Consider the following 25230-nt stretch of genomic DNA (forward strand, 5'->3'; position numbering starts at 1 on the left):
ATGCTCTATGCTAAAGTTGAACATGCTAACCACGCTAGACGCCACAGCATCCAGGATAAGGATATCCTGCTGAAGGGTATCAAAAAGTGTAAGAAGCTGTCCTTCGAGAACCCAGAGCGCAACCCGAAAAGGAAATCACCTAACCATTTGACGTGATGTTAGTTTAGATGCTGAGGTTACACTATGATTTGTATCTTTTGTGAAACAAATAAAAGTATGTCACACAGGTACATGTCTAAAGCCACTTTATTTGTCAACGGTTATTATGATACAAAACACAACATGTTATACAAGTGACTGCCTAGGCACAAGGTCACAATGGTAATACAAGATAGAGTGCAACTGTCTACTACACAAAGTCAAACTACAGTAGGGAATGTCCATATCTAGGTTCCAATGGAGTCTTTCACAAAAGCCATCTGTTCATGTTCAGCTGGGCCATGAATCTGTCACCGGTCTTGATTTCGCTGGTATTATAACCATTGCAGGCTCGCACCACCTGTCCTCCTGCGAATCCTTGCACACTTTCCACGATGTTCATCGCATGCATGACCACGGTCCTAAGAAACCGTTTCACAACGTCATTCTCTACAATGTTGCTAATGATACCAGCGTTAAAGTCCTCGTTGACAGCTGCGGCGGCGCTGGTTCTCATCACATCAGACACTTCATGATAGTCAGCCCCGTTTGCCACCAGTGTCATCATTGACAGTATACTCTGGGGTGTGTAAGGTGAAACAAGTTGGAATATGTCCAACTCCTGATCGTGCTTAATAGCCTGTATCACCTCCTCCACGGGGTCTCGTCCTCTCGGTTAGGGAGCTGCACTGTGAAACGGTCTCCCTGCTTCATGTACTGTTGTCCCGTGTTGATGAGCTCCACTTCGTACAGGTGCGGTGTGTTCAGGAACGGTCTATTTGCAATGGAGCTGCTGGTGGCACATACAGCCACCTCTTTTAGGGTTCCGAGTAAGTCTGCGCTCAGCCCGTGTAGCGTCGGCACGTACGAATCCGCATCTTTCACAAAGTGGAACAGGCCACCGGGTAGGTAGTTCTTAGCCGACTCGTATTTGTAGCAGCCGTAGGGTATGTCTGTGGTCGCGGTCCTATGTTCACTGAGATTGTGTGTGTATGTACGAATAGGGTTGTGCACTCTGGTGGACGACATAGTCGATGTCTAAGTCGATGATGTGGATCTCGTGTCCCGTGGAATATTTCAGACTATGCGCTGTCACAGCAATATGCTTTTCAGCTGCAGAATATGAATCTCTCTGCTCGAGATGGATCTGGACACGTTGGAGAGTACGGTACGTTGGGTTGCTTGAGCACGAGCGACACTGCTGTCAGTACCTCCAAGAGAATAGGTGCTTCTTCACTGTTGAGCCTGAGCAGCCTGATCGTAAGCATGTTAACCTGTTGGGGATGGGGGCGCTGTTTAGACTATTTATGCTAATTGGGTAATTTTTGAAACGGCTTCCCACAAAATCCTTGATCGTACAATATGCATATTATTATTATTATTGGATAGAAAACAGTCTATAGTTTCTATAGGAGTTGAAATTTTGTCTCTAAGTGGAACAGAGCCCATTCTACAGCAATTTCCCTGACATGGATTCAGATTTCAGAAATGTTGGCCACTGTTCTGAAGTCAGTTAAAAGGGCACTGAAATTGCTATGACTATACGGACACTTCTTACGTCTTCCCCTGGATGCCTTTACGTGATGACGATTCCAATGGGGTCGATTGCGCGTTCACAGGCCCTACAAATGAAAAAACCCTGAGGCTAGTCATTCTTTTGGAGCTGCGTCATGCGCCTAGAGGACACCGGCCCGCACCTGTTCCAAGCATTAGTGAAGGGGGTAATATTACTCGGGTCATGTTTCTACTCGTTATGGGAGTTAAAAACATCATAAGGTAGTTAATTTAAAGCGTTTTATAGCAATTTATATCCGTTTAGTGCGATTTTGGGACATTTATTTTTGAAACGATGTGAATAGTTGGGCACGCTTTTCAGTTCATCCCGAACGCAGTTGGCATTTCCACATGGCAAGAGGACAGCTTTCCACCAAAAGACGATTTCTCCCAAGAAAGGATCCTTTGCCCAAGATACTGATGGAAGAACAGCTCAAGGTAGGACATTTTTATTATGATAAATCGTGTTTCTGTCGAAACATTTTAGTGGCTTAGGACGCCATGTTTTTTGACGTAGCTTCGCTTGGCGCAAACTGTATTGAAAAGTAAGGATAAATTAAAAAATGTAATTCCGCAATTGTATTAAGAATTAAATTGTCTATCAATCCCTGTCCACCCTATATTTTTTTGTCACGTTTATGAGTATTTATGTATAAGAGTAGATCACTGTCTAAGTGGCGCAAGGACATTTTCTGACCAGCTTGTCTACATTTCACATTGTCTAACCATGATTTTGGTGGCTAAATATAAACATTTGCGATCAAACTCTATATGGATTGTGTAATATGATGTTACAGGAGTGTCATCGGAAGAATTCTGAGAAGGTTAGTGAAAAAATTAATATCTTTTGGCGATGTTGACTTTTATCGCTCACTTTGGCTAGAATCAATGCTGGGCTGCTATGTGCTATGTGCTATGCTAATATAACGATTTATTGTGTTTTCGCTGTAAGACACTTAGAAAATCTGAAATATTGTCTGTATTCACAGGATCTGTGTCTTTCGATTCGTGTATGCTGTGTATTTTTACGAAATGTTTGATGATTAGTAAGTAGGTAAACACGTTGCTCTAAGTAGTTTTTCTATTCCATTTGTGACGGTGGGTGCAATTGTAACCTATGCCATCTACCTGAAATATGCACTTTTTTCTAACAAAACCTATCCCATACCATAAATATGTTATCAGACTGTCATCTGATGAGTTTTTTTCTTGGTTAGGGGCTATAAATATCTTAGTTTAGCCGAATTGGTGATGGCTACTGGTGTTGGTGGACAAATAAAAGATGGTGGATTATGCTAATGTGTTTTTAGGTAATAGATGTACATCTTTACATATTGTGTCTTCCCTGTAAAACATTTTAAAAATCGGACAAGTTGACTGGATTCACAAGATCTGTGTCTTTCATTAGCTGTATTGGACTTTAATGTGTGAAAGTTAAATATTTTAAAAAAATATTTTTTTTGAATTTCGCGGCACTGGTTTTTCAGTGGGGGGGGGGGGGTGTGCCGCTAGCGCCACGCTGATCCTAGACATGTTAAGATTTGAATCCGAAAGCACACCGAACGTTTGGGAAAACCAAGGACACCACCTTAGAATGATGTAAGTATTGAGATCGTCCTGTGCACTTGCTTGGGGTGGTGTGAGACTGTTGTCCAGCTCACACATGGACCGTTCCTTGTTGATCAACAGCTGTACTCGATTAGGCTTCATATCGTAGTCTTTAGTGAGTTCACTTAGAGACTTTGATGACGTGAGGCATATCAACTCTTCCAGTGTTAGCTTGTGCAGCGTAGTAGCCCAGCTCATCTCCTTGCCTCCTGTACTACTGTTGTGCTTGTAATGTCAACGGTGACAGATGAAATGAACCCTCCTCACCCAAGACTCTTTGTGTATGGGGCGGGTGCTTATTGCATACTTAGGTGTGTCAAGATGAATAGTTCATCTCCACCCTCTTGCGGTAAGCCACCAGTCTGTCATTGTAAAAGTCGACAGTGCCTATGTTCTCTGCGAAGTTGCAGTTAGTCATTTGTATCGCCTCTCTTTTCACCACCCTGGTGAGCACAACGTACACCGAGGGCTTTATCGGCGACATGGAGAAATGCCTTGGTGGGTGGTAGAGCACTTGCCCGTGCACGGTGCAGCCTTGGCAGTCGTACGTGTTCATCGCCAACAGACAGGCCAGCGGGTGCGTGGTCACTGTCCAGTTCATGTGATTCCAATTGGAAGGCGCGACCCTGTACAGGGTTCCCGTCAGGCCCCCTCTCACGTAGAACTCGTTGAACTGGCCTTCCGGCTTGAAACGAATGCCTTCCACTACACCCTCCGTGTCTGTCATGGAAGGCAATTGCGGGTCCCCCCCTTTTTGCTGCCTGCCCAGCTTGGCAGATGATGGTCTTGTCTTTCTTTTGGCAACCTGTATACCGTTGAAGTCCATGTGCCAGATCATGCGCACCTTGCAACCTACCCAGAGCTTGTCCACCTTCAGATAGTCTCTTTCCATGGGGAGGATCCCTTTGCGGTATTTGGGCACGGAAAGAGCTTGGGCAGCGTCTGCGCGGCTTGCTTCAGCACATCGTACCAAGCGTTCGGTCCTTTGTAGGACGTCCGGGTCCGAGTGACGCTGAGAAACTTGTCCCCCACACGGGCATTGTCTTTCGCCTTGTTCATGTATCTCGTCGTGTATGCCATCTGCTGTTCATCCTGGTGGAAGATCCGCAGCTTGTCTGGTTCGTATTCGGGATCCATAAGGTCTAGCTCGCTGACAGACACCCGGCTCCTGAAAATGCGACGCGACTCTTCCGTGACCGTGTTGAACTGAAGGTACGTCAACGCCTCAGCGTAACCGGGGTCCTTGAACTGCCGCCTGTTGACAAAGAGCGGAGTCGAAGACGAGAGGAGCCCTTCGAACCGCTCCGTTTCCCAAATGCGCAGATTAGATCCCACAGGCTGCAATTGCGAGACGCTGCCCGAGAAGATTATCAAAGGACCCTTTCCGGTTCCGTAGAAGAGAGCAAGGCAGCACAGCATCCTCTCCAGCAGCTCCACGTTCAGCAGGCCGTACTCGTCTATGATCAGAACGTTCACCCCCAGGAACGGAGGGGCGTCCTCCATGGGGGCCAGGTCCCCTGGGTTCTTAGCCACCCTCAGCTGCTGGAACATTTTACTACACACCGCACACGATTCGGGTCTCAGTTGTCTACACGAGTGTCGTGCGATCACCTCGTTCCGCTCAGGGGGCAAGTCGGACTGGTGCAGTGTATTGAACCGAGACATCACGTTCCAGTATAATTTGCAGTACAGCCGCGTAAAGTCTTCGAGCGACAGCTTGTCGTTCAACAGTTCCTTTTTGAACCCCATCATCTTGTGGAATGTGTAGACTGGGTCCAGCGAGCAGGATTCCATCAGGGTGCCCGCTGCCTTGTTGGTCATGGCACTCACAACCACACTGATGTGCATGAGACGTAGCTTCTTCTCCAGCAGTGATATAGAGTACGACTTGCCACAGCCGGCGTCTCCGCTCAGCAGAGCCAGTTTCATACACTCGCCTCGAGACATGTGCAGCTTTACCATTGTTCTCACCCATTGTTCCTGACAGTATCTAGACATTGCCAACATTGCTTTTGTTCTCAGGTCATCCTCTTCCAGACACAGTATGTTGCTCTCAGGCTCCCTTGCCAGTAGCTCATCTCTGTGTGGCTCAGAGGACCCACTCATGGCCGTATGGTTGACTATATCTCTAACTATATCTCTGTAACTATATATCTCCCTAGTACTCTCGTCCTTGTACAAGAGCTACAGAGCAGGTAGATCGTTTGACCAAGGTGAATCGAACAGCACCCGCTTTTCAAGAGGTCCTGGTACGACACTTGAAGTCGCCGCCTTAACGGGGAAGTGTTCCTGGTTACTCCGATGACCAGAGGACCTCCCGCCTTTACCCTGATCCTCCAGACCTCTACGTTTCAGGGACTGTTCCAACCGAAGGGGGTCTTCACGTGAGACTCTATCCACCTCAGAGCTTGCCGCCGCGCTGCTGATGTGAGGGGGAGCTTCGATCCCTTCCAATACAGAGCGCAGGACTCTGTTCCTCACAGAGTGGGAGCCTCCTTGAGATTCGCTCTGATCCCCACCCAAGCCTGCTGTGAGAGGCACGTACACAACACCTTGAGCCTTCCGCACCCTCAGAGCTCTCTCTCGAACACGCATCAACCCCTCATAGGCCCTTGACACCGTGTCTCTGAACAGTGTCACGTAGGAGCTGTACATGTTCTTGCTCGTGTACAGAGCTGCGGTCGTCACCCCTCCCTTTCCCGTGCTTTGTAGGACATTCTGGAGGCCTGCTAACACTTCGATCAAGGGAGCGTGCGCTCCGTACTCGAACAACAGCCACGCAAAGTCCTCCGTGTCCACCCTGTCGGCGAGCCTGTATTTGTTGCCGTGCGCGTAGGCTCTACAGAAACCAAACTGTTTGGCGTACCACTCGGGCTCCAGGTGAGATAGCATGATGTTTATATTCTCTAACAGCACACTGAACCCAACCGCAAGTTTATCACCTACCCTCATCTCAAACAGCTTCTGTAACACCCCGACCGGAGTGACAGACTGACCTGGTTTGAACATGCGATCCTCTGGGATCGACACCGCGAGGTAATGTCTCCCTACCCAATCTAAGTGAGGGTGTGACTCTTCGATCTTGTCCGTGTCACCTGCTGCTTCCTTGGCCTCCACAGCCTTGCTAGTCTGGCTCTCTGACAACTTAGTTCTCAGGGCTTCTCGTTCTTCACAGGCTTCTTGGAGTGCCTCTCTTGTATCCTCCAGCTCCCGTTTACACAACTCAAGTTCATGTAGCGTGTGCCTGCTGGTATCACCCGAGCCGTTGACAGTAGTTTTTAGCGTTGTATCCTCTATCACGTCTCCTGCCGATGTTGGTTCTCTGTCCCATTTCACACATCCCGCGCTCAACTCAGTTCTTTGACGGAGAAACTCAATGCTCTGTTTGTGCTCCACATCCAGTGACTTGTTAAGTTCAAGGATTTGACGTTTCAAGTTTGCTATCATCTTTATGTGGGAACAGTCATCACACTGACCAGATGACTCTTCTCGGGTCCTCTTTCTGCACAGAGATGAACCACTGCGTGTGGAAGGCATAATTCAACAAACCCTCACCCGTATTACGATGACAATAACAACAACCCCTGTAGGTCACTCTGAGACACATTTAACAAAAAAACACACACTGCACATTAAAATGTAATAGATAGGGAAGACTTTATTCAGTTTCATAAACATCACAGGGTTTGGTCCTATGTTTAACAAAGACTTCTATCGTGAAACACAGACAACACAAACAGTTCAGGGGTATGTTTGGGTAGAAAACAAAGTATCATTGTCTATGAGAATACCACACCAATGACTTTTGTACATTCCCTCAAATAGCTTCTGCTCTCTCGGTTATTCGGCAATGTATGGGAACATCGTCAAGGTTCCGTTAAAGTTCTGGGGAGTTTCGGCTACGACGTCTAGGACGCCTAGGACCAATCCGAAGAGCTCTAGGTGTTTTGGTATATATTTCATACTGAGCATTACATTCCAGAACCTCACCGGGTATATCAGCTGGGTACAGCTCGGAGTAAGAGCTGAGGTGAGTGTAGCGACCCGTGAGTACTTCTGAGCTGAACCGACCGTCATCTTTTAAAGATTAACCTCTACCGAGTACCTAACCCGGATTCGGGAGCACCCCCCCCCCCCCCCCCCCCCCCCCACACTGATTAGCATCGCTAGCATAGCGTCACAATTAAATAGTAGCATCTAAATATCATTAAATCACAAGTCCAAGACACCCAATGAAAGACACAGATCTTGTGAATAAAGCCACCATTTCAGATTTTTAAAATGTTTTACAGGAAAGACACAATATGTAAATCTATTAGCTAAACACGTTAGCAAAAGACACCATTTTTTTACTCCAACAGTTTTTTCCTGCGTCAGTAGCTATCACTAATTCGACTAAATGAAAATATATATAGCCACTAACCAACAAACAAATTCATAAGATGACAGTCTGATAACATATTTATGGTATAGCATAGTTATTTTTTTTTTAAATGTGCATTTTTCAGGTATAAATCACAGTTCTACATTGCAGCTGCAATCTGATATAGTGCTGATGCAGCCAGAACAATTACAGAGACCAACTTCATATAACTAATTACTTGTCTTAAAACATTTCAGAAAAAATACACAGCGTACAGATATTGAAAGCCCAACATCTGGTGAATCCAAACAATATTTCAGATTTATTAAATGTTTTATAGCGAAAACAAAATGTAGCGCTAAATTAGCATAGCCACGCCAGCCAGAACCAGCTGGGCGCGCCCGACCAGTTCACATGCACGACAGATATATGAAATAACATCGTAAATTGGGTCTTACTATTGCTGATCTTTCATCAGAATGTTGATAAAGGTGTCCTTAGTCCTGATGAGTCGTTCAATCCATTCACAATGGCAACTTTCCCTCTTCATTTAGCGTAGGTACTGGTCGACTAGCACGGTTCTGTCCAAAGTTAAAAAACTCACAGAACGGAACACGGCAAAACTCCCGAAAAAATTCAAATAATCTGATTAAACTATATTGAAAAAACATACATTAAGATGATATGGTCACATGTATCAAACAAACTTCGAGACGGAGATAGTTTTCATCCGTAACGACAGCATAACAAAAGACAATTGCACCTCTAAAACGCGCGTTTCAGAAAACCGGAAGTTGTCGGTCACGCTAAAGAAATAGGTCTTATTTCACGTCAGTACAAGATAAACAAAAAATTCTCCTCTGACGTCTTCCTGACACCCAGAGGAAGACGAATGAAGTGTGTTTCGGGTCATAGGTGGCGTGACCATATATAGGCAGAGCGTTGAAGCGAGCATACACATCTTGCAATCTTCTTCTTGCTCAGGGAAAGTGCTGTCAAATGACTTGTGTTTCACTCAGAGACAAAATTGAAACGGTTTTAGAAACCATAGCTTGTTTTCTATCCAATGGTATATGGTTATATGCATATAGTAACAGCAATAATTGAATAAGAGGCAGTTTAATCTGTAGAGGCAATTATGCCAATGCGAAAACAGCACCCCCTGTATTCTCAAGAAGTTAACTTATGTTCTTCTTTGGGTCCACCACCACTAATAATACTGGAGGCGTTAAAGCGGTCTTTCTGACATTGAGTATACGAACCCATGCGGAACCGTCCTTTACAGTTATCCGTATAGTGAAGATTCCATTTCGTGGTCTTACGCTCCTCTCCGGATAGTGTGGTTGGGGAGTAGAGGTACGTTCCACAATTAGGTGGTCATCGTATACCTTGATATCAGGTATAATATTACAGGGAAAGTTGTGAGGCAGCCACAAAAGGTCGGGGCTTCTCAGGATCCGAATGTTACCCACATCACTCTTGTCCAACATACCAAAAAACGGACATTTGTCCAGTGCGTTCTTGATAGTGTCATGGCCCTTATAACTACACTTTATGGTGTAAAGGTCCATACGTCCTAATCGGTATCCGAATACGTTGTGGGCCGAATGTGATTCTGACCATGATGTCGAGGTGGAGAGAGGAGCCATGTTTTCATCGGAACAGATAGACATGACTACAGGGGGAGATCAGGGGGGGAGTTACTACAGGCCTAGAACAAATGGCTATTATATACAGTGCTAGCCCTCGTACAATCCCCACTTAGTACCATGGCTCATCTATCCAACCATATTTGAGTCATGGGAGAATAGCTGACCACGGCTCCTTTAATAAACACAGGATAAAGGATCCAACTTTTATCAATGCATAGACACAGAAATAAACCAGGGCAGTTCTGATAATTCAACAAACCCTCACCCGTATTACGATGACAATAACAACAACCCCTGTAGGTCACTCTGAGACACATTTAACAAAAAAACACACACTGCACATTAAAATGTAATAGATGGGGAAGAGTTTATTCAGTTTCATAAACATCACAGGGTTTGGTCCTATGTTTAACAAAGACTTCTATCGTGAAACACAGACAACACAAACAGTTCAGAGGTATGTTTGGGTAGAAAACAAAGTATCATTGTCTATGAGAATACCACACCAATGACTTTTGTACATTCCCTCAAATATCTTCTGTTCTCTCGGTTATTCGGCAATGTATGGGAACATCGTCAAGGGAGCGTTACATTTCTGGTGAGGTCCGCTTGCGACGCCTAGGACTCCGAAGACCCCTAACACCTTTAGGTACTTTGATGTATATAACATACTCGGCACTACATTCTAGAACCTCACCGGGTATATCCACAGGGACCACCAGGGATTTACATTTGAGGTGAGTGTAGCGACCCGTGAGTACTTCCGCCCTGAACCGTCCGTCGTCTTTTAAAGATTCCCTTATGGTCTTCTTGGGGTCTACCACCAGCAGCAATGTTCCAGGAGTTAAAGCGGTCCTCCGGACATTGAGTACGTTAACCTGTCTAGGACTGGGGTGCCGCTAGCAGCACTCCCCCCCCCACCCCCACTGAAAAGGCAGAGCCGCGAAATTAATTATTATTTTTTTTTTTAAATATTTAACTTTCACACATTAAAGTCCAATACAGCTAATGAAAGACACAGATCTTGTGAATCCAGCCAACATGTCCGATTTTTAAAATGTTTTACAGGGAAGACACAATATGTAAAGATGTAAATCTATTTGCTAAAAACACATTAGCATAATCCACCATCTTTTATTTGTCCACCAACACCAGTAGCTATCACCAATTCGGCTAAACTAAGATATTTATAGCCCCTAACCAAGAAAAAAACTCATCAGATGACAGTCTGATAACATATTTATGGTATGGGATAGGTTTTGTTAGAAAAATGTGCATATTTCAGGTAGATGGCATAGTTTACAATTGCACCCACCGTCACAAATGGACTAGAATAATTACAATGAGCAACGTGTTTACCTAACTACTAATCATCAAACATTTCGTAAAAATACACAGCATACACCAATCGAAAGACACAGATCCTGTGAATACAGACAATATTTCAGATTTTCTAAGTGTCTTACAGCGAAAACACAATAAATCGTTATATTAGCATAGCACATGTGCAAACATTACCCCAGCATTGATTCTAGCCAAAGAGAGCGATAACGTAAACATCGCCAAAATATATTATTTTTTTCACTAACCTTCTCAGAATTCTTCAGATGACACCCCTGTAACATCACATTACAACATACATATACAGTTTGTTCGAAAATGTGCATATTTAGCCACCAAAATCATGGTTACACAATGACAAAAGTAGCCCAGCTGGTGAGAAAATGTCCGTGCGCCATATTAGACAGTGATCTACTCGTATACATAAATACTCATAAACGTGACTAAAAAATATAGGGTGGACAGCGATTTAATTCTTAATACAATCGCGGAATTACATTTTTTAAATTATCCTTACTTTTCAATACAGTTTGCGCCAAGCGAAGCTACGTCAAAAAACATGGCGTCCTAAGCCACTAACATTTTTAGACAGAAACACGATTTATCATAATAAACATTTCCTACTTTGAGCTGTTCTTCCATCAGTATCTTGGGCAAAGGATCCTTTCTTGGGTCTAATCGTCTTTTGGTGGAAAGCTGTCCTCTTGGCATGTGGAAATGCCAACTGCGTTCGGGATGAACTGGAAGCGTGCCCAGCGATTCACAGCGTTTCAGAAATAAATGTCCCAAAATCGCACTAAACGGATATAAATTGCTATAAAACGCTTTAAATTAACTACCTTATGATGTTTTTAACTCCTATAACGAGTAAAAACATGACCGGAGAAATATAACAGGCTAAACTAACGCTTGGAACAAGAGCAGGTTGATGTCCTCCACGCGCATGACGCAGCAAGAAAGGAGCTCCTACCTACAGGGTTTTTTAATTTATAGTGCCTGTGATTGCGCAATCGACCCCATTCAAATCGTCATCACGTAAAGGCATCCAGGGGAACCACCCCAACCAAATTATCCAGCGAGAAGCATAACGCCTCGAAAGGACATGTTCACTATACGCATAGATACAAGGTACTGCCATGCAGGGTTTAACCTGTTGGGGCTGGGGGCGCTGTTGTCACTATTTATGGTAATCGTGTAATTTTTGAAACGGCTTCCTACAAAATTCTTGATCGTACAATATGCATATTATTATTATTATTGGATAGAAAACAGTCTATAGTTTCTATAGGAGTTGAAATTTTGTCTCTAAGTGGAACAGAACCCATTCTACAGCAATTTCCCTGACATGGAGTCAGATTTCAGAAATTTTGGCCACTGTTCTGGAGTCAGTTTTAAAGCCAATGTTATTCCTATGAGTATACGGACACTGCTTACGTCTTCCCCTGGATGCCTTTACGTGATGACGATTTGAATGGGGTCGATTGCGCGTTCACAGGCACTATAAATTAAAAAACCCTGTAGCTAGTAAGTCTTTTGGAGCTGCGTCATGCGCCTGGAGGACACCGACCCGCACCTGTTCCAAGCATTAGTGTTGGGAGTAATCTTTCTCCGGTCATGTTAAGACTAGTTATAGGAGTTAAAAACATCATAAGGTAGTTAATTTAAAGCGTTTTATAGCAATTTATATCCGTTTAGTGCGATTTTGGGACATTTATTTCTGAAACGCTGTGAATCGCTGGGCACGCTTCCAGTTCATGGCGCACGGACATTTTCTCACCAGCTGGGCTACTTTCCCCATTGTCTAACCATGATTTTGGTGGCTAAATATGCACATTTTCGAACAAACTCTATATGCATGTTGTAATGTGATGTTACAGGGCTGTCATCTGAAGAATTCTGAGAAGGTTAATGAAAAAAATAATATATTTTGGCGATGTTTACGTTATCGCTCACTTTCGCTAGAATTAATGCTGGGGTAATGTTTGCACATGTGCTATGCTAATATAACGATTTATTGTGTTTTCGCTGTAAGACACTTAGAAAATCTGATATATTGTCTGTATTCACAGGATCTGTGTCTTTCGATTAGTGTCTGCTGTGTATTTTTACGAAATGTTTGATGATTAGTAAGTAGGTAAACACGTTGCTCTATGTAGTTATTCTAGTCCATTTGTGACGGTGGGTGCAATTGTAAACTATGCCATCTACCTGAAATATGCACATTTTTCTAACAAAACCTATCCCATACCATAAATATGTTATCAGACTGTCATCTGATGAGTTTTTTTCTTGGTTAGGGGCTATAAATATCTTAGTTTAGCCGAATTAGTGATAGCTACTGTTGTTGGTGGACAAAGAAAAATGGCGGATTATGCTAATGTGTTTTTAGCTAATAGATTTACATCTTTACATATTGTGTCTTCCCTGTAAAACATTTTAAAAATCGGACATGTTGGCTGGATTCACAAGATCTGTGTCTTTCATTAGCTGTATTGGACTTTAATGTGTGAAAGTTAAATATTTAAAAAAAAAAAAAAATTGGAATTTCGCGGCTCTGCCTTTTCAGTTGGGGTGGAGGGGAAGTGCCGCTAGCGGCACTCTCATCCTAGACGGGTTAAAAGTAGTTGGTTGAGCCAGTATAGGCTCACACAGAACATCGTGAGTGTTATTACCCAGGGAGATAGGGACAAAGCCTTCTTTGCATGTGGTATGGGGAAATCCCCCTCAAACTAGCCAAGGTTATTGGAGTTCCTGAAGATTCCATGAAGAACATGGATCAGATCATTCGACTGGGTAACTCCTTTTACACGAGAGATTTTGATGGGGGACTAAAGGCATTGGTTGAATTGACTGGTCGGCCACTGAGCGAAGAAGAAGAGGAAGAGATCGAGACCCATTTGGAGGACGGTGAGATCAACTACACCAATCTATTTAGGTACCTCGAGGCTGAAAAGGAGGACCTTGTGAGAGGCCAAGATCTACACCAGGACCACCCAGACAAAAGTGTCCTCTTTTGGGAAAGTTATTGGTTGTATATAATTATCTGTGTTGCAGTAGTGTTGATTATCAGTGCAACTGCTTGTATGGTATGCTGTTTTTGCTCTTGTATGAGACAGAAATCCAATATGAGAGCAACTGTGTATCATCCACATGCGAAACTGGAAACGTCCACAGCTTTTTAAATGTATTCGTTTCTAACCACAGCCACAGTTAAATGGCTACCTTTGTAACAGGCTTATGTAACGTCTATTATGTAGTGAATGAATATGAACCTTGGATATGACAAGTGTACAATCAATGTTTTGTAGGTTTACATTGTTATGGTAATGCTATACGTTTCTCCAATATTAAATATACATGCAAAGACTACCGACTCTGACCTTGGTGTGTTCAACCCCATTTAGATAGCAGAGCTCATCCTTAACAATGCAGATTGACCGTGTATCATCCAACCAGTAGTTATTCATCCCCGTCGAGGAATGTTATTACAGGGTTTGTCTCAAATCGAACGGCGAGGTTGTCCTTGTACACACAGCTCAGTATCGACCGGACGACAACCATGTCTGCATCCAGGATCATTGAGCTCACCCAAGATGCCGAGGGCGTACCTTTAGAGGTCTCGACTCAGATGGAACTTATTGTAAACTGGACCAAGGTGAACGGATCGGGGACAACACGGTTTCTACTCAACAACACAGACTCTGTGCGTCTGTGGTATCAGAAGCTCGACCGTGGGGCTGATATCAACAAACATTTCATAGAAGTACACATCAATAAAATGGGGTCAGAAGACATGTTTCTGTTTGTAGACTCTTTTCATAAACCTGTTGTTTACCAATGTGAACCTCGCCATGGTACTGGTGGTAAAGTTGACCAAAGCCTTGAGTTCGGGGAACTCCAACTTTCTAATTAAAACACACAGCAAGGGCTCACCTTTCCTACCGAGGACCATTCATTCAAACAGGGCTCGTGTATCCAACCAAAGGTACTTCTACGGGCCAAACAGGGCTCATGTATCCACCAATAAGTCATGTACTATACCACTATTCAGACTGTAAAATATATATAGAGACGTGCAGCTCAACACAGTTCCATTATTCACAACCTCTGGTCTGTAAAATGAATTGCCAGTTGTTGAACAGTTACAAGGACGACATTGCCGAGAGGCATGCGTACATCAGACCTATCGTGGATGGGGTCCTGACGAACGACCCCGATGATGTGAATCTACTCAGGTATTTTCACAGTAAGGGTAATCAGGTTAAGATGATGCATGAGCTCATCGAACACTGCCTCCAGACCGAGGAACTAGCGGCGAGATTCCTCAGGGTGTTACGTGAAACGAATCTGTACTTATATGATGACCTGAAAGAAAACAAACCACGGGGAAAGTTCGGTGAGTACAAGCACATATATAGTGAAACAAGGCCTGCAATGGATCGTCACGCTCTCTATAGCTAAACTACTCTCCTGTGTCTTTGTGTCAGTCAGGAAAGATCCTCCCGTCGTGAAATTGACGGACAAGGTACGCGCTGCACTCGGTGACAAGATCGACCATCTATGGTCCATGACTATGATACCCTCCTACAGCCAGAGGATCACAGATATCATGTCCGCGCTAGACCTACTGGTGTTTCACAGCCAACTGCTTCCAGAAGAACGTGCAGAGTTCCAGTTAAACCGCGGCCATGACCATGCTATGATTGTGCAACTGGAAGACATGTGCTGGGACACTACCATCCCTGAACCGAACCGAAAGTTCATCTCCTTGGTAGTGTCTTCCTTTAACATGCATGTGTTTGATATTCCCAACATTATAAAGATGCGAATGGAAGATGTCTTTGAGTATGTGTAGTACAGTGCGTCCTGTACCATGTTGGTTATCTGTGTATTATAAAGGCAATAAACACTGGTGAAAAGAACTGTTTCGATATGTTTCCCTTTATTACAACTCGGTCGAGACTGTTGCGGAATTGTTGATATTGGACACTGTTTGCCAAAATGTTACAGAAAACGATGTTGGTGCTGTTACTTATACTGCTGTAACTTTTGATGTGAATATCATTTTTTCCTCCAAACTCCAGATTTGATTAGCAGAGAAGTAGACGAAGCTGGAGAACTTGACATATTTTGTCTAAGTGGTTGCAAAGTGGAGTTATTAGCTGATTTGTGTCAAAAGTTGCTTGATTTCACTTACAGAGAATGTCAGTTGGAAGTGATGATGTCACAATGGGGCACTTTAGTATCTTGAGAAATTCAAAGAAAGCGAATGGAGGACAAAAAGAGGAAAAGAAAGTGAATAACGGAAAAAGTATAACAGATATCAAACATTCTATAGAAACAACTCGGTCGAGACTGTTGCGGAATTGTTGATATTGGAACGGCATTTCTAGCTTAAACGGTGTAGGAGGAGTGTCTCATCATGATTTTTGCCCTGCAGTGTCTGCGAGTATCCTAGCCAACGGTTTCGTTTTGGAATATCAGTATTGACTCAGAGAGCTGTTACTGAAGAGCAGGTGAGGGGTTAATTAAATCGCTCTCCCTCGAACGGTAGACCCAATTTAAAAAGTGTTTCCTCCATTGAGAAGCAGAGAAGTAGAGGAAGCTTTTAAGCCAAACTATGTTTGTCTAACTGTTTGTTTAGGGGTCAAAACGATAGTTGTTTGGAAAGTAATGAATTGCCTTGCTGCTGACATGATTTACAGACACTTGAAAGAGAGGCGATGGGTTATGAAAACGGCTATAGTTACAGATTGGAAGCCCCGATTTGAAATCCGACTTCGTCTATGAAGAGCAGAGAAGCGGGGGAAAATTTTAGCATGGGGAACTTTTTTCCTCAAAAAAGCTCCGAAAGTGGTCAAAAACGACCTTTGTTTGTGAAAGTTTGAAAAACACATGGTAATGCAGTTACAAAAACAGCTGTACCGTAAGTTCCGTATGGAATATTTTGATTCTGCACACAGCTATGAATAGCATAGAAGTAGACAAATATCCCATAAACTCTAACTTTTTGTCTAACTTGTTGCAGTATTTGTCAAAATGGACACTGTTTGCCAAAATGTTACAGAAAATGATGTTGGTGCTGTTACTTATACTGCTGTAACTTTTGATGTGAATATCATTTTTTCCTCCAAACTCCAGATTTGATTAGCAGAGAAGTAGACGAAGCTGGAGAACTTGACATATTTTGTCTAAGTGGTTGCAAAGTGGAGTTATTAGCTGATTTGTGTCAAAAGTTGCTTGATTTCACTTACAGAGAATGTCAGTTGGAAGTGATGATGTTACAATGGGGCACTTTAGTATCTTGAGAAATTCAAAGAAAGCGGATGGAGGACAAAAAGAGGAAAAGAAAGTGAATAACGGAAAAAGTATAACAGATATCAAACATTCTATAGAAACAACTCGGTCGAGACTGTTGCGGAATTGTTGATATTGGAACGGCATTTCTAGCTTAAACGGTGTAGGAGGAGTGTCTCATCATGATTTTTGCCCTGCAGTGTCTGCGAGTATCCTAGCCAACGGTTTCGTTTTGGAATATCAGTATTGACTCAGAGAGCTGTTACTGAAGAGCAGGTGAGGGGTTAATTAAATCGCTCTCCCTCGAACGGTAGACCCAATTTAAAAAGTGTTTCCTCCATTGAGAAGCAGAGAAGTAGAGGAAGATTTTAAGCCAAACTATGTTTGTCTAACTGTTTGTTTAGGGATCAAAACGATAGTTGTTTGGAAAGTAATGAATTGCCTTGCTGCTGACATGATTTACAGACACTTGAAAGAGAGGCGATGGGTTATGAAAACGGCTATAGTTACAGATTGGAAGCCCCGATTTGAAATCCGACTTCGTCTATGAAGAGCAGAGAAGCGGGGGAAGATTTTAGCATGGGGAACTTTTTTCCTCAAAAAAGCTCAGAAAGTGGTCAAAAACGACCTTTGTTTGTGAAAGTTTGAAAAACACATGGTAATGCAGTTACAAAAACAGCTGTACCGTAAGTTCCGTATGGAATATTTTGATTCTGTACACAGCTATGAATAGCATAGAATTAGACGAATATCCCATAAACTCTAACTTTTTGTCTAACTTGTTGCAGTATTTGTCAAAATGGACACTGTTTGCCAAAATGTTACAGAAAATGATGTTGGTGCTGTTACTTATACTGCTGTAACTTTTGATGTGAATATCATTTTTTCCTCCAAACTCCAGATTTGATTAGCAGAGAAGTAGACGAAGCTGGAGAACTTGACATATTTTGTCTAAGTGGTTGCAAAGTGGAGTTATTAGCTGATTTGTGTCAAAAGTTGCTTGATTTCACTTACAGAGAATGTCAGTTGGAAGTGATGATGTTACAATGGGGCACTTTAGTATCTTGAGAAATTCAAAGAAAGCGGATGGAGGACAAAAAGAGGAAAAGAAAGTGAATAACGGAAAAAGTATAACAGATATCAAACATTCTATAGAAACAACTCGGTCGAGACTGTTGCGGAATTGTTGATATTGGAACGGCATTTCTAGCTTAAACGGTGTAGGAGGAGTGTCTCATCATGATTTTTGCCCTGCAGTGTCTGCGAGTATCCTAGCCAACGGTTTCGTTTTGGAATATCAGTATTGACACAGAGAGCTGTTACTGAAGAGCAGGTGAGGGGTTAATTAAATCGCTCTCCCTCGAACGGTAGACCCAATTTAAAAAGTGTTTCCTCCATTGAGAAGCAGAGAAGTAGAGGAAGATTTTAAGCCAAACTATGTTTGTCTAACTGTTTGTTTAGGGGTCAAAACGATAGTTGTTTGGAAAGTAATGAATTACCTTGCTGCTGACATGATTTACAGACACTTGAAAGAGAGGCGATGGGTTATGAAAACGGCTATAGTTACGGATTGGAAGCCCCGATTTGAAATCCGACTTCGTCTATGAAGAGCAGAGAAGCAGAGGAAGATTTTAGCAAGGGGAACTTTTTTCCTCAAAAAAGCTCCGAAAGTGGTCAAAAACGACCTTTGTTTGTGAAAGTTTGAAAAACACATGGTATTGCAGTTACAAAAACAGCTGTACCGTAAGTTCCGTATGGAATATTTTGATTCTGTACACAGCTATGAATAGCATAGAAGTAGACGAATATCCCATAAACTCTAACTTTTTGTCTAACTTGTTGCAGTATTTGTCAAAATGGACACTGTTTGCCGAAATGTTACAGAAAATGATGTTGGTGCTGTTACTTATACTGCTGTAACTTTTGATGTGAATATCATTTTTTCCTCCAAACTCCAGATTTGATTAGCAGAGAAGTAGACGAAGCTGGAGAACTTGACATATTTTGTCTAAGTGGTTGCAAAGTGGAGTTATTAGCTGATTTGTGTCAAAAGTTGCTTGATTTCACTTACAGAGAATGTCAGTTGGAAGTGATGATGTCACAATGGGGCACTTTAGTATCTTGAGAAATTCAAAGAAAGCGAATGGAGGACAAAAAGAGGAAAAGAAAGTGAATAACGGAAAAAGTATAACAGATATCAAACATTCTATACAAACAACTCGGTCGAGACTGTTGCGGAATTGTTGATATTGGAACGGCATTTCTAGCTTAAACGGTGTAGGAGGAGTGTCTCATCATGATTTTTGCCCTGCAGTGTCTGCGAGTATCCTCGCCAACGGTTTCGTTTTGGAATATCAGTATTGACTCAGAGAGCTGTTACTGAAGAGCAGGTGAGGGGTTAATTAAATCGCTCTCCCTCGAACGGTAGACCCAATTTAAAAAGTGTTTCCTCCATTGAGAAGCAGAGAAGTAGAGGAAGATTTTAAGCCAAACTATGTTTGTCTAACTGTTTGTTTAGGGGTCAAAACGATAGTTGTTTGGAAAGTAATGAATTACCTTGCTGCTGACATGATTTACAGACACTTGAAAGAGAGGCGATGGGTTATGAAAACGGCTATAGTTACAGATTGGAAGCCCCGATTTGAAATCCGACTTCGTCTATGAAGAGCAGAGAAGCGGGGGAAGATTTTAGCATGGGGAACGTTTTCCCTAAAAAAAGCTCCGAAAGTGGTCAAAAACGACCTTTGTTTGTGAAAGTTTGAAAAACACATGGTAATGCAGTTACAAAAACAGCTGTACCGTAAGTTCCGTATGGAATATTTTGATTCTGTACACAGCTATGAATAGCATAGAAGTAGACGAATATCCCATAAACTCTAACTTTTTGTCTAACTTGTTGCAGTATTTGTCAAAATGGACACTGTTTGCCAAAATGTTACAGAAAATGATGTTGGTGCTGTTACTTATACTGCTGTAACTTTTGATGTGAATATCATTTTTTCCTCCTAACTCCAGATTTGAGTAGCAGAGAAGTAGACGAAGCTGGAGAACTTGACATATTTTGTCTAAGTGGTTGCAAAGTGGAGTTATTAGCTGATTTGTGTCAAAAGTTGCTTGATTTCACTTACAGAGAATGTCAGTTGGAAGAGATGATGTCACAATGGGGCACTTTAGTATCTTGAGAAATTCAAAGAAAGCGGATGGAGGACAAAAAGAGGAAAGAAAGTGAATAACGGAAAAAGTATAACAGATATCAAACATTCTATAGAAACAACTCGGTCGAGACTGTTGCGGAATTGTTGATATTGGAACGGCATTTCTAGCTTAAAACCTGTTGGGGATGACCCCCCTTTTTCTCAATTTCCGCCTGAAAACATACCCTAATCTAACTGCTTGCAGCTCAGGCCTAGAAGGAAGGATATGCATATTCTTGGTATCATTTGAAAGGAAACATTCTGAAGTTTGTGTAAATGTGAATTGAATGTAGGAGAATATAACACAATAGATCTGGTAGAAGAAAATACAAGGAAATCAACAGACGTTTTTTGTTCTTTTACTGATGTTGCATCTTTAAAAATCAACAAGAAAGGCCAAACATTCAGTTATGATACTGGGGATCATTTCAAATGAGAACATAGGTAGGCAACAGTATTTTACCAAAATTTCAGATGGATACATTCAGGAATGAGTGAGGTACATGCCATTGAGCATGAGGTCAACCAGGTGTCCCTCACAAGTTTCCCAAATGTACCCAAGTGGCCGAATTGGTACAATGATACAATGATACAAAACCTATATACAAAATACAAAACAATTATTGTAACATACCCCCAAAAATATATATTTGAAAAATTCAAGGAAAAAAATGAATATTTAAAAAAAAAAAAATAATAACAAGGGGAACTATTTACACTTCAAATGTTCAATCATGTGAAGACTCTGTCCTCTACACAATGTTGCGCTCCCGATGCCATATCCCATAGCAGTTTCTCTCTGGTGTGAAACAGAGGGTCACAGCACAGGTGGTGCAGGTGACAGGGGACTTCTTGTGGCACAGGGCACAACGAAGCCGCCCTACTGTGCCCCTTTTCCCCCGAGGCACATCCCTGCCTGCAATGATGAAATCCAGCATGTGCGTGCCGCTGGTTGGAGCAGAAGGGACAGAGGTAGAGGGGACAGAAGGTGCTACAGTGTTCTTGCTGTAGTTAGCAAGCTCCTGGATGAGCTGCTCCCTGAAGGCTAGCTGTGAGATGGGGGGCTGTCCACAGCTCTTGGCCATTTCCTTCTGGAGGATGAAGGAATTCACCACAGCAATGTCAATGAAATGATAGAATAGTGTTTTGTACCACTTCATGGTTTTATGAAGGACGTTATAATATCCTATCAGTGCATCGGATAGGTCTACACCCCCCATGCTCTTGTTGTAATCCCTCACAGCATCTGGAATGGGGACATTTCTGGCAGTCCAAGCGCCTGTAGGACCTTTCAAACGGCGAACAACGTGATCCCCACCGAACGACTTGTGAATAGTGGAACACATCACCACTTCGCGAGTGTCCATCCACTTCACAAACAGCAGGCCATCTTCACGGATCCATCTCATGGTACCCCGCTCAGCCCGCTTAGGCATGTCATTTACCCTGGTTTTTGGAAAACCCACTCGGTTGGTCCGAATGGTGCCACAGGCCCACATCTCCAGCTTCCTCAGGTCTGTGAACAGGGTAGGGCTTGTGTAGAAGTTGTCTACAAATAGTTTGTAGCCCTTCCCCAGCAGCTGGAAATCTAATAACTGCATCACAGAATCATAACTGAGTCCCTTACCGCTCGCACAAGTGTTCTTCCCCTCATAGACAAAAAAATTGCACGTGTATGCACACGCAGAATCGGCCAAAACAAACAGCTTGTAACCCCATTTTGTGGGTTTGTTGCGCATGTACTGTTTTAGGCCAATTCTGGCCTTTGAGGCTACCATTCTCTCATCTATGGAAAGGTTCTGGGCGGGCTGAAAATATGTCTTGCATGCCTCAACGATATCGTGGTAGAGAGGTTTGATCTTGCAGAGCTTATCAAACCCTGCTGTGCCTCGTTTCGCCTCGTTGTCCTTATCAACCTCTGGGTCACTAATGTGAAGTGCCCGCGAAATTGTCAGAAACCTAGTACAAGACATGACCGTTGAGGGGAAAGGCAGTTGATAGAGTGGTGCAGTTTTCCAGTAGTGTTTGAGGTTCTTCAGCTTCACCACCCCCATGTAAATGACCATGGACAGGTAGCAAAACAGTTCTGAAATGGAAATGTCCTTCCATTTCTCCTGCTTCTTTGCCCCATATCTATTAGTGTTCATCACCAGGGTATCAAGAACTGCCGAGGTGAAGAACAACTGGAAAAGTTGCATGGGGGTGTATTTGGAAGTCAGGTCCAATTGAGGGCCTACTGGGCGTTTTGGGCGGAAAAGTGGAGTTGGTGGGGCCACATCCTCCTCAAGAACAGTGTGCCAACGGTCCTCCTCCGCTCTGGCAGGTTCCACGCTGGACGGTTCCACGCTGCCCTTCCTCCGCTTCCTTGACGCCGGCTTACCACCCCTTGATGGCCGGGCGGGAGTAGGTGTGGTGCCGGATACAGCAGGGGTCCAGCTGGATGGACCAGCTTCAGTGGGGGATTTGCAGCTTGGCTCCCAATCAGAATCGCTGCGACTGTGAAATAAAGACAGACACCTATTAGAAATGCACAATGTGTGACCATGGTGAGCTTATGGCTACTGCAGTATGTGTGTGTGTAAATAGCACCTATTAGAAATACACAATGTGTGACCATGGTGAGCTTATGGCTACTGCAGTATGTGTGTGTGTAAATAGCACCTATTAGAAATACACAATGTGTGACCATGGTGAGCTTATGGCTACTGCAGTATGTGTGTGTGTAAATAGCACCTATTAGAAATACACAATGTGTGACCATGGTGAGCTTATGGCTACTGCAGTATGTGTGTGTGTAAATAGCACCTATTAGAAATACACAATGTGTGACCATGGTGAGCTTATGGCTACTGCAGTATGTGTGTGTGTAAATAGCACCTATTAGAAATACACAATGTGTGACCATGGTGAGCTTATGGCTACTGCAGTATGTGTGTGTGTAAATAGCACCTATTAGAAATACACAATGTGTGACCATGGTGAGCTTATGGCTACTGCAGTATGTGTGTGTGTAAATAGCACCTATTAGAAATACACAATGTGTGACCATGGTGAGCTTATGGCTACTGCAGTATGTGTGTGTGTAAATAGCACCTATTAGAAATACACAATGTGTGACCATGGTGAGCTTATGGCTACTGCAGTATGTGTGTGTGTAAATAGCACCTATTAGAAATACACAATGTGTGACCATGGTGAGCTTATGGCTACTGCAGTATGTGTGTGTGTAAATAGCACCTATTAGAAATACACAATGTGCCTTTATTTCATGCCCTAGTCATATTTTTATATAAGGCAAATAAAATACAAATATATCAAACAACTCAAATGAATTATATATGATATTACTAATTCCAAACAACGTTACTCACCGATCCAAAACTGGGTCTTCACCGTGTAGAAACATGTCTTCGAATTCAGAATCAACGGATTCAACCTCGCTGGAATCAATTAGATGCTCATTTTCACTTTCACGGTCAATTTCACTAATTATATCTTGCACATCTGTGTACTTCGTCTTGGTCGTTGATTTGGCTGATTTATTTGCCATAATTGATCCTTGAAAATGCTCCAAAACAAACTTTCGCGGCGCGTAAAACGGTGAGCTCCTTACTTTCTGATTTTCAATGGGGAATAGCTGCGAACACGCATGGCTTTACAAAGATGCCTATTATTTCCGGGTAGAACCATTTGATATCCCTATTTACCTCTGCTCATTGGCTATCTATCCAGCTAGATTTCAAAAAGATCAGTGGTCATTGGACCGAGATACAGTCAATCAAAGACGAACAGGCCAATCGATTGGCGCGTAATGACGTAGCTGGTAGGTGTGTTCAGATCGAATTTCTTCGGTCAATATGTCCCGGAAAAAGAACCACGACGTTTGGTTGTATTACTAACAAACAGAGGATTCTAATGAAACCGAACTTGACTTGATAAACGTCCCTTTAGAGTGAGTAATTACAATGAATGTTACGTCCAAAGTTGATGGACGCTGAATTTTCCACACAAGCCGTTCACAAAATGTTTCGTTTTAGGCTATAAAAATGGATTATATCGATCAAAAAGCCACTTGATTGTTTCGTCGTGACCTTTAGGATTGCCAAAAGAAGAACATTTCCTAAGGTAATTGATGCTTTGCATTGCTATTTATGACTTTTGTGACTAATGTACTTTGTTGTAACTGTACCTAATGTGTTGTTTACTGATCGATAATCGCTTTTGTAGTGAAGCTTTTCGAAATCGGACATATTGGCAAGATTAACAAGAGGTATAGATTTGATATTGTGTATAACACTTCTGATTTAATTAAAGCTAAATATTTATAATTATGACATTCCGCCATTTTTTTTTTTTTTCTTGTCAAACGTCCCGCTAGCGCCACGCTGATCCTAGACAGGTTAAACGGTGTAGGAGGAGTGTCTCATCATGATTTTTGCCCTGCAGTGTCTGCGAGTATCCTCGCCAACGGTTTCGTTTTGGAATATCAGTATTGACTCAGAGAGCTGTTACTGAAGAGCAGGTGAGGGGTTAATTAAATCGCTCTCCCTCGAACGGTAGACCCAATTTAAAAAGTGTTTCCTCCATTGAGAAGCAGAGAAGTAGAGGAAGCTTTTAAGCCAAACTATGTTTGTCTAACTGTTTGTTTAGGGGTCAAAACGATAGTTGTTTGGAAAGTAATGAATTACCTTGCTGCTGACATGATTTACAGACACTTGAAAGAGAGGCGATGGGTTATGAAAACGGCTATAGTTACGGATTGGAAGCCCCGATTTGAAATCCGACTTCGTTTATGAAGAGCAGAGAAGCAGAGGAAGATTTTAGCAGGAGGAACTTTTTTCCTCAAAAAAGCTCCGAAAGTGGTCAAAAACGACCTTTGTTTGTGAAAGTTTGAAAAACACTTGGTATTGCAGTTACAAAAACAGCTGTACCGTAAGTTCCGTATGGAATATTTTGATTCTGCACACAGCTAAGAATAGCATAGAAGTAGACAAATATCCCATAAACTCTAACTTTTTGTCTAACTTGTTGCAGTATTTGTCAAAATGGACACTGTTTGCCAAAATGTTACAGAAAATGATGT

At 42.7% G+C, this 25230-nt stretch overlaps 1 protein-coding gene across 1 annotated transcript; it reads right to left on the reverse strand.

Annotated features, from left to right (window-relative positions):
* Positions 1 to 20490: 20490 nt before the first annotated feature.
* On the reverse strand, positions 20491 to 24778 carry LOC129824029 (piggyBac transposable element-derived protein 4-like). The gene is made up of 2 exons (XM_055883302.1): positions 23519 to 24778; positions 20491 to 22643 (listed from the first exon to the last, which is right to left on the reverse strand). The coding sequence occupies exons 1-2, from the start codon at positions 23695 to 23697 to the stop codon at positions 20900 to 20902; spliced, it is 1923 nt and encodes a 640-aa protein (XP_055739277.1). The 5' UTR covers positions 23698 to 24778; the 3' UTR covers positions 20491 to 20899.
* Positions 24779 to 25230: the final 452 nt, after the last annotated feature.

Source organism: Salvelinus fontinalis, chromosome 2 (assembly GCF_029448725.1).
Source record: "Salvelinus fontinalis isolate EN_2023a chromosome 2, ASM2944872v1, whole genome shotgun sequence".
Lineage (NCBI taxonomy): Eukaryota > Metazoa > Chordata > Actinopteri > Salmoniformes > Salmonidae > Salvelinus > Salvelinus fontinalis.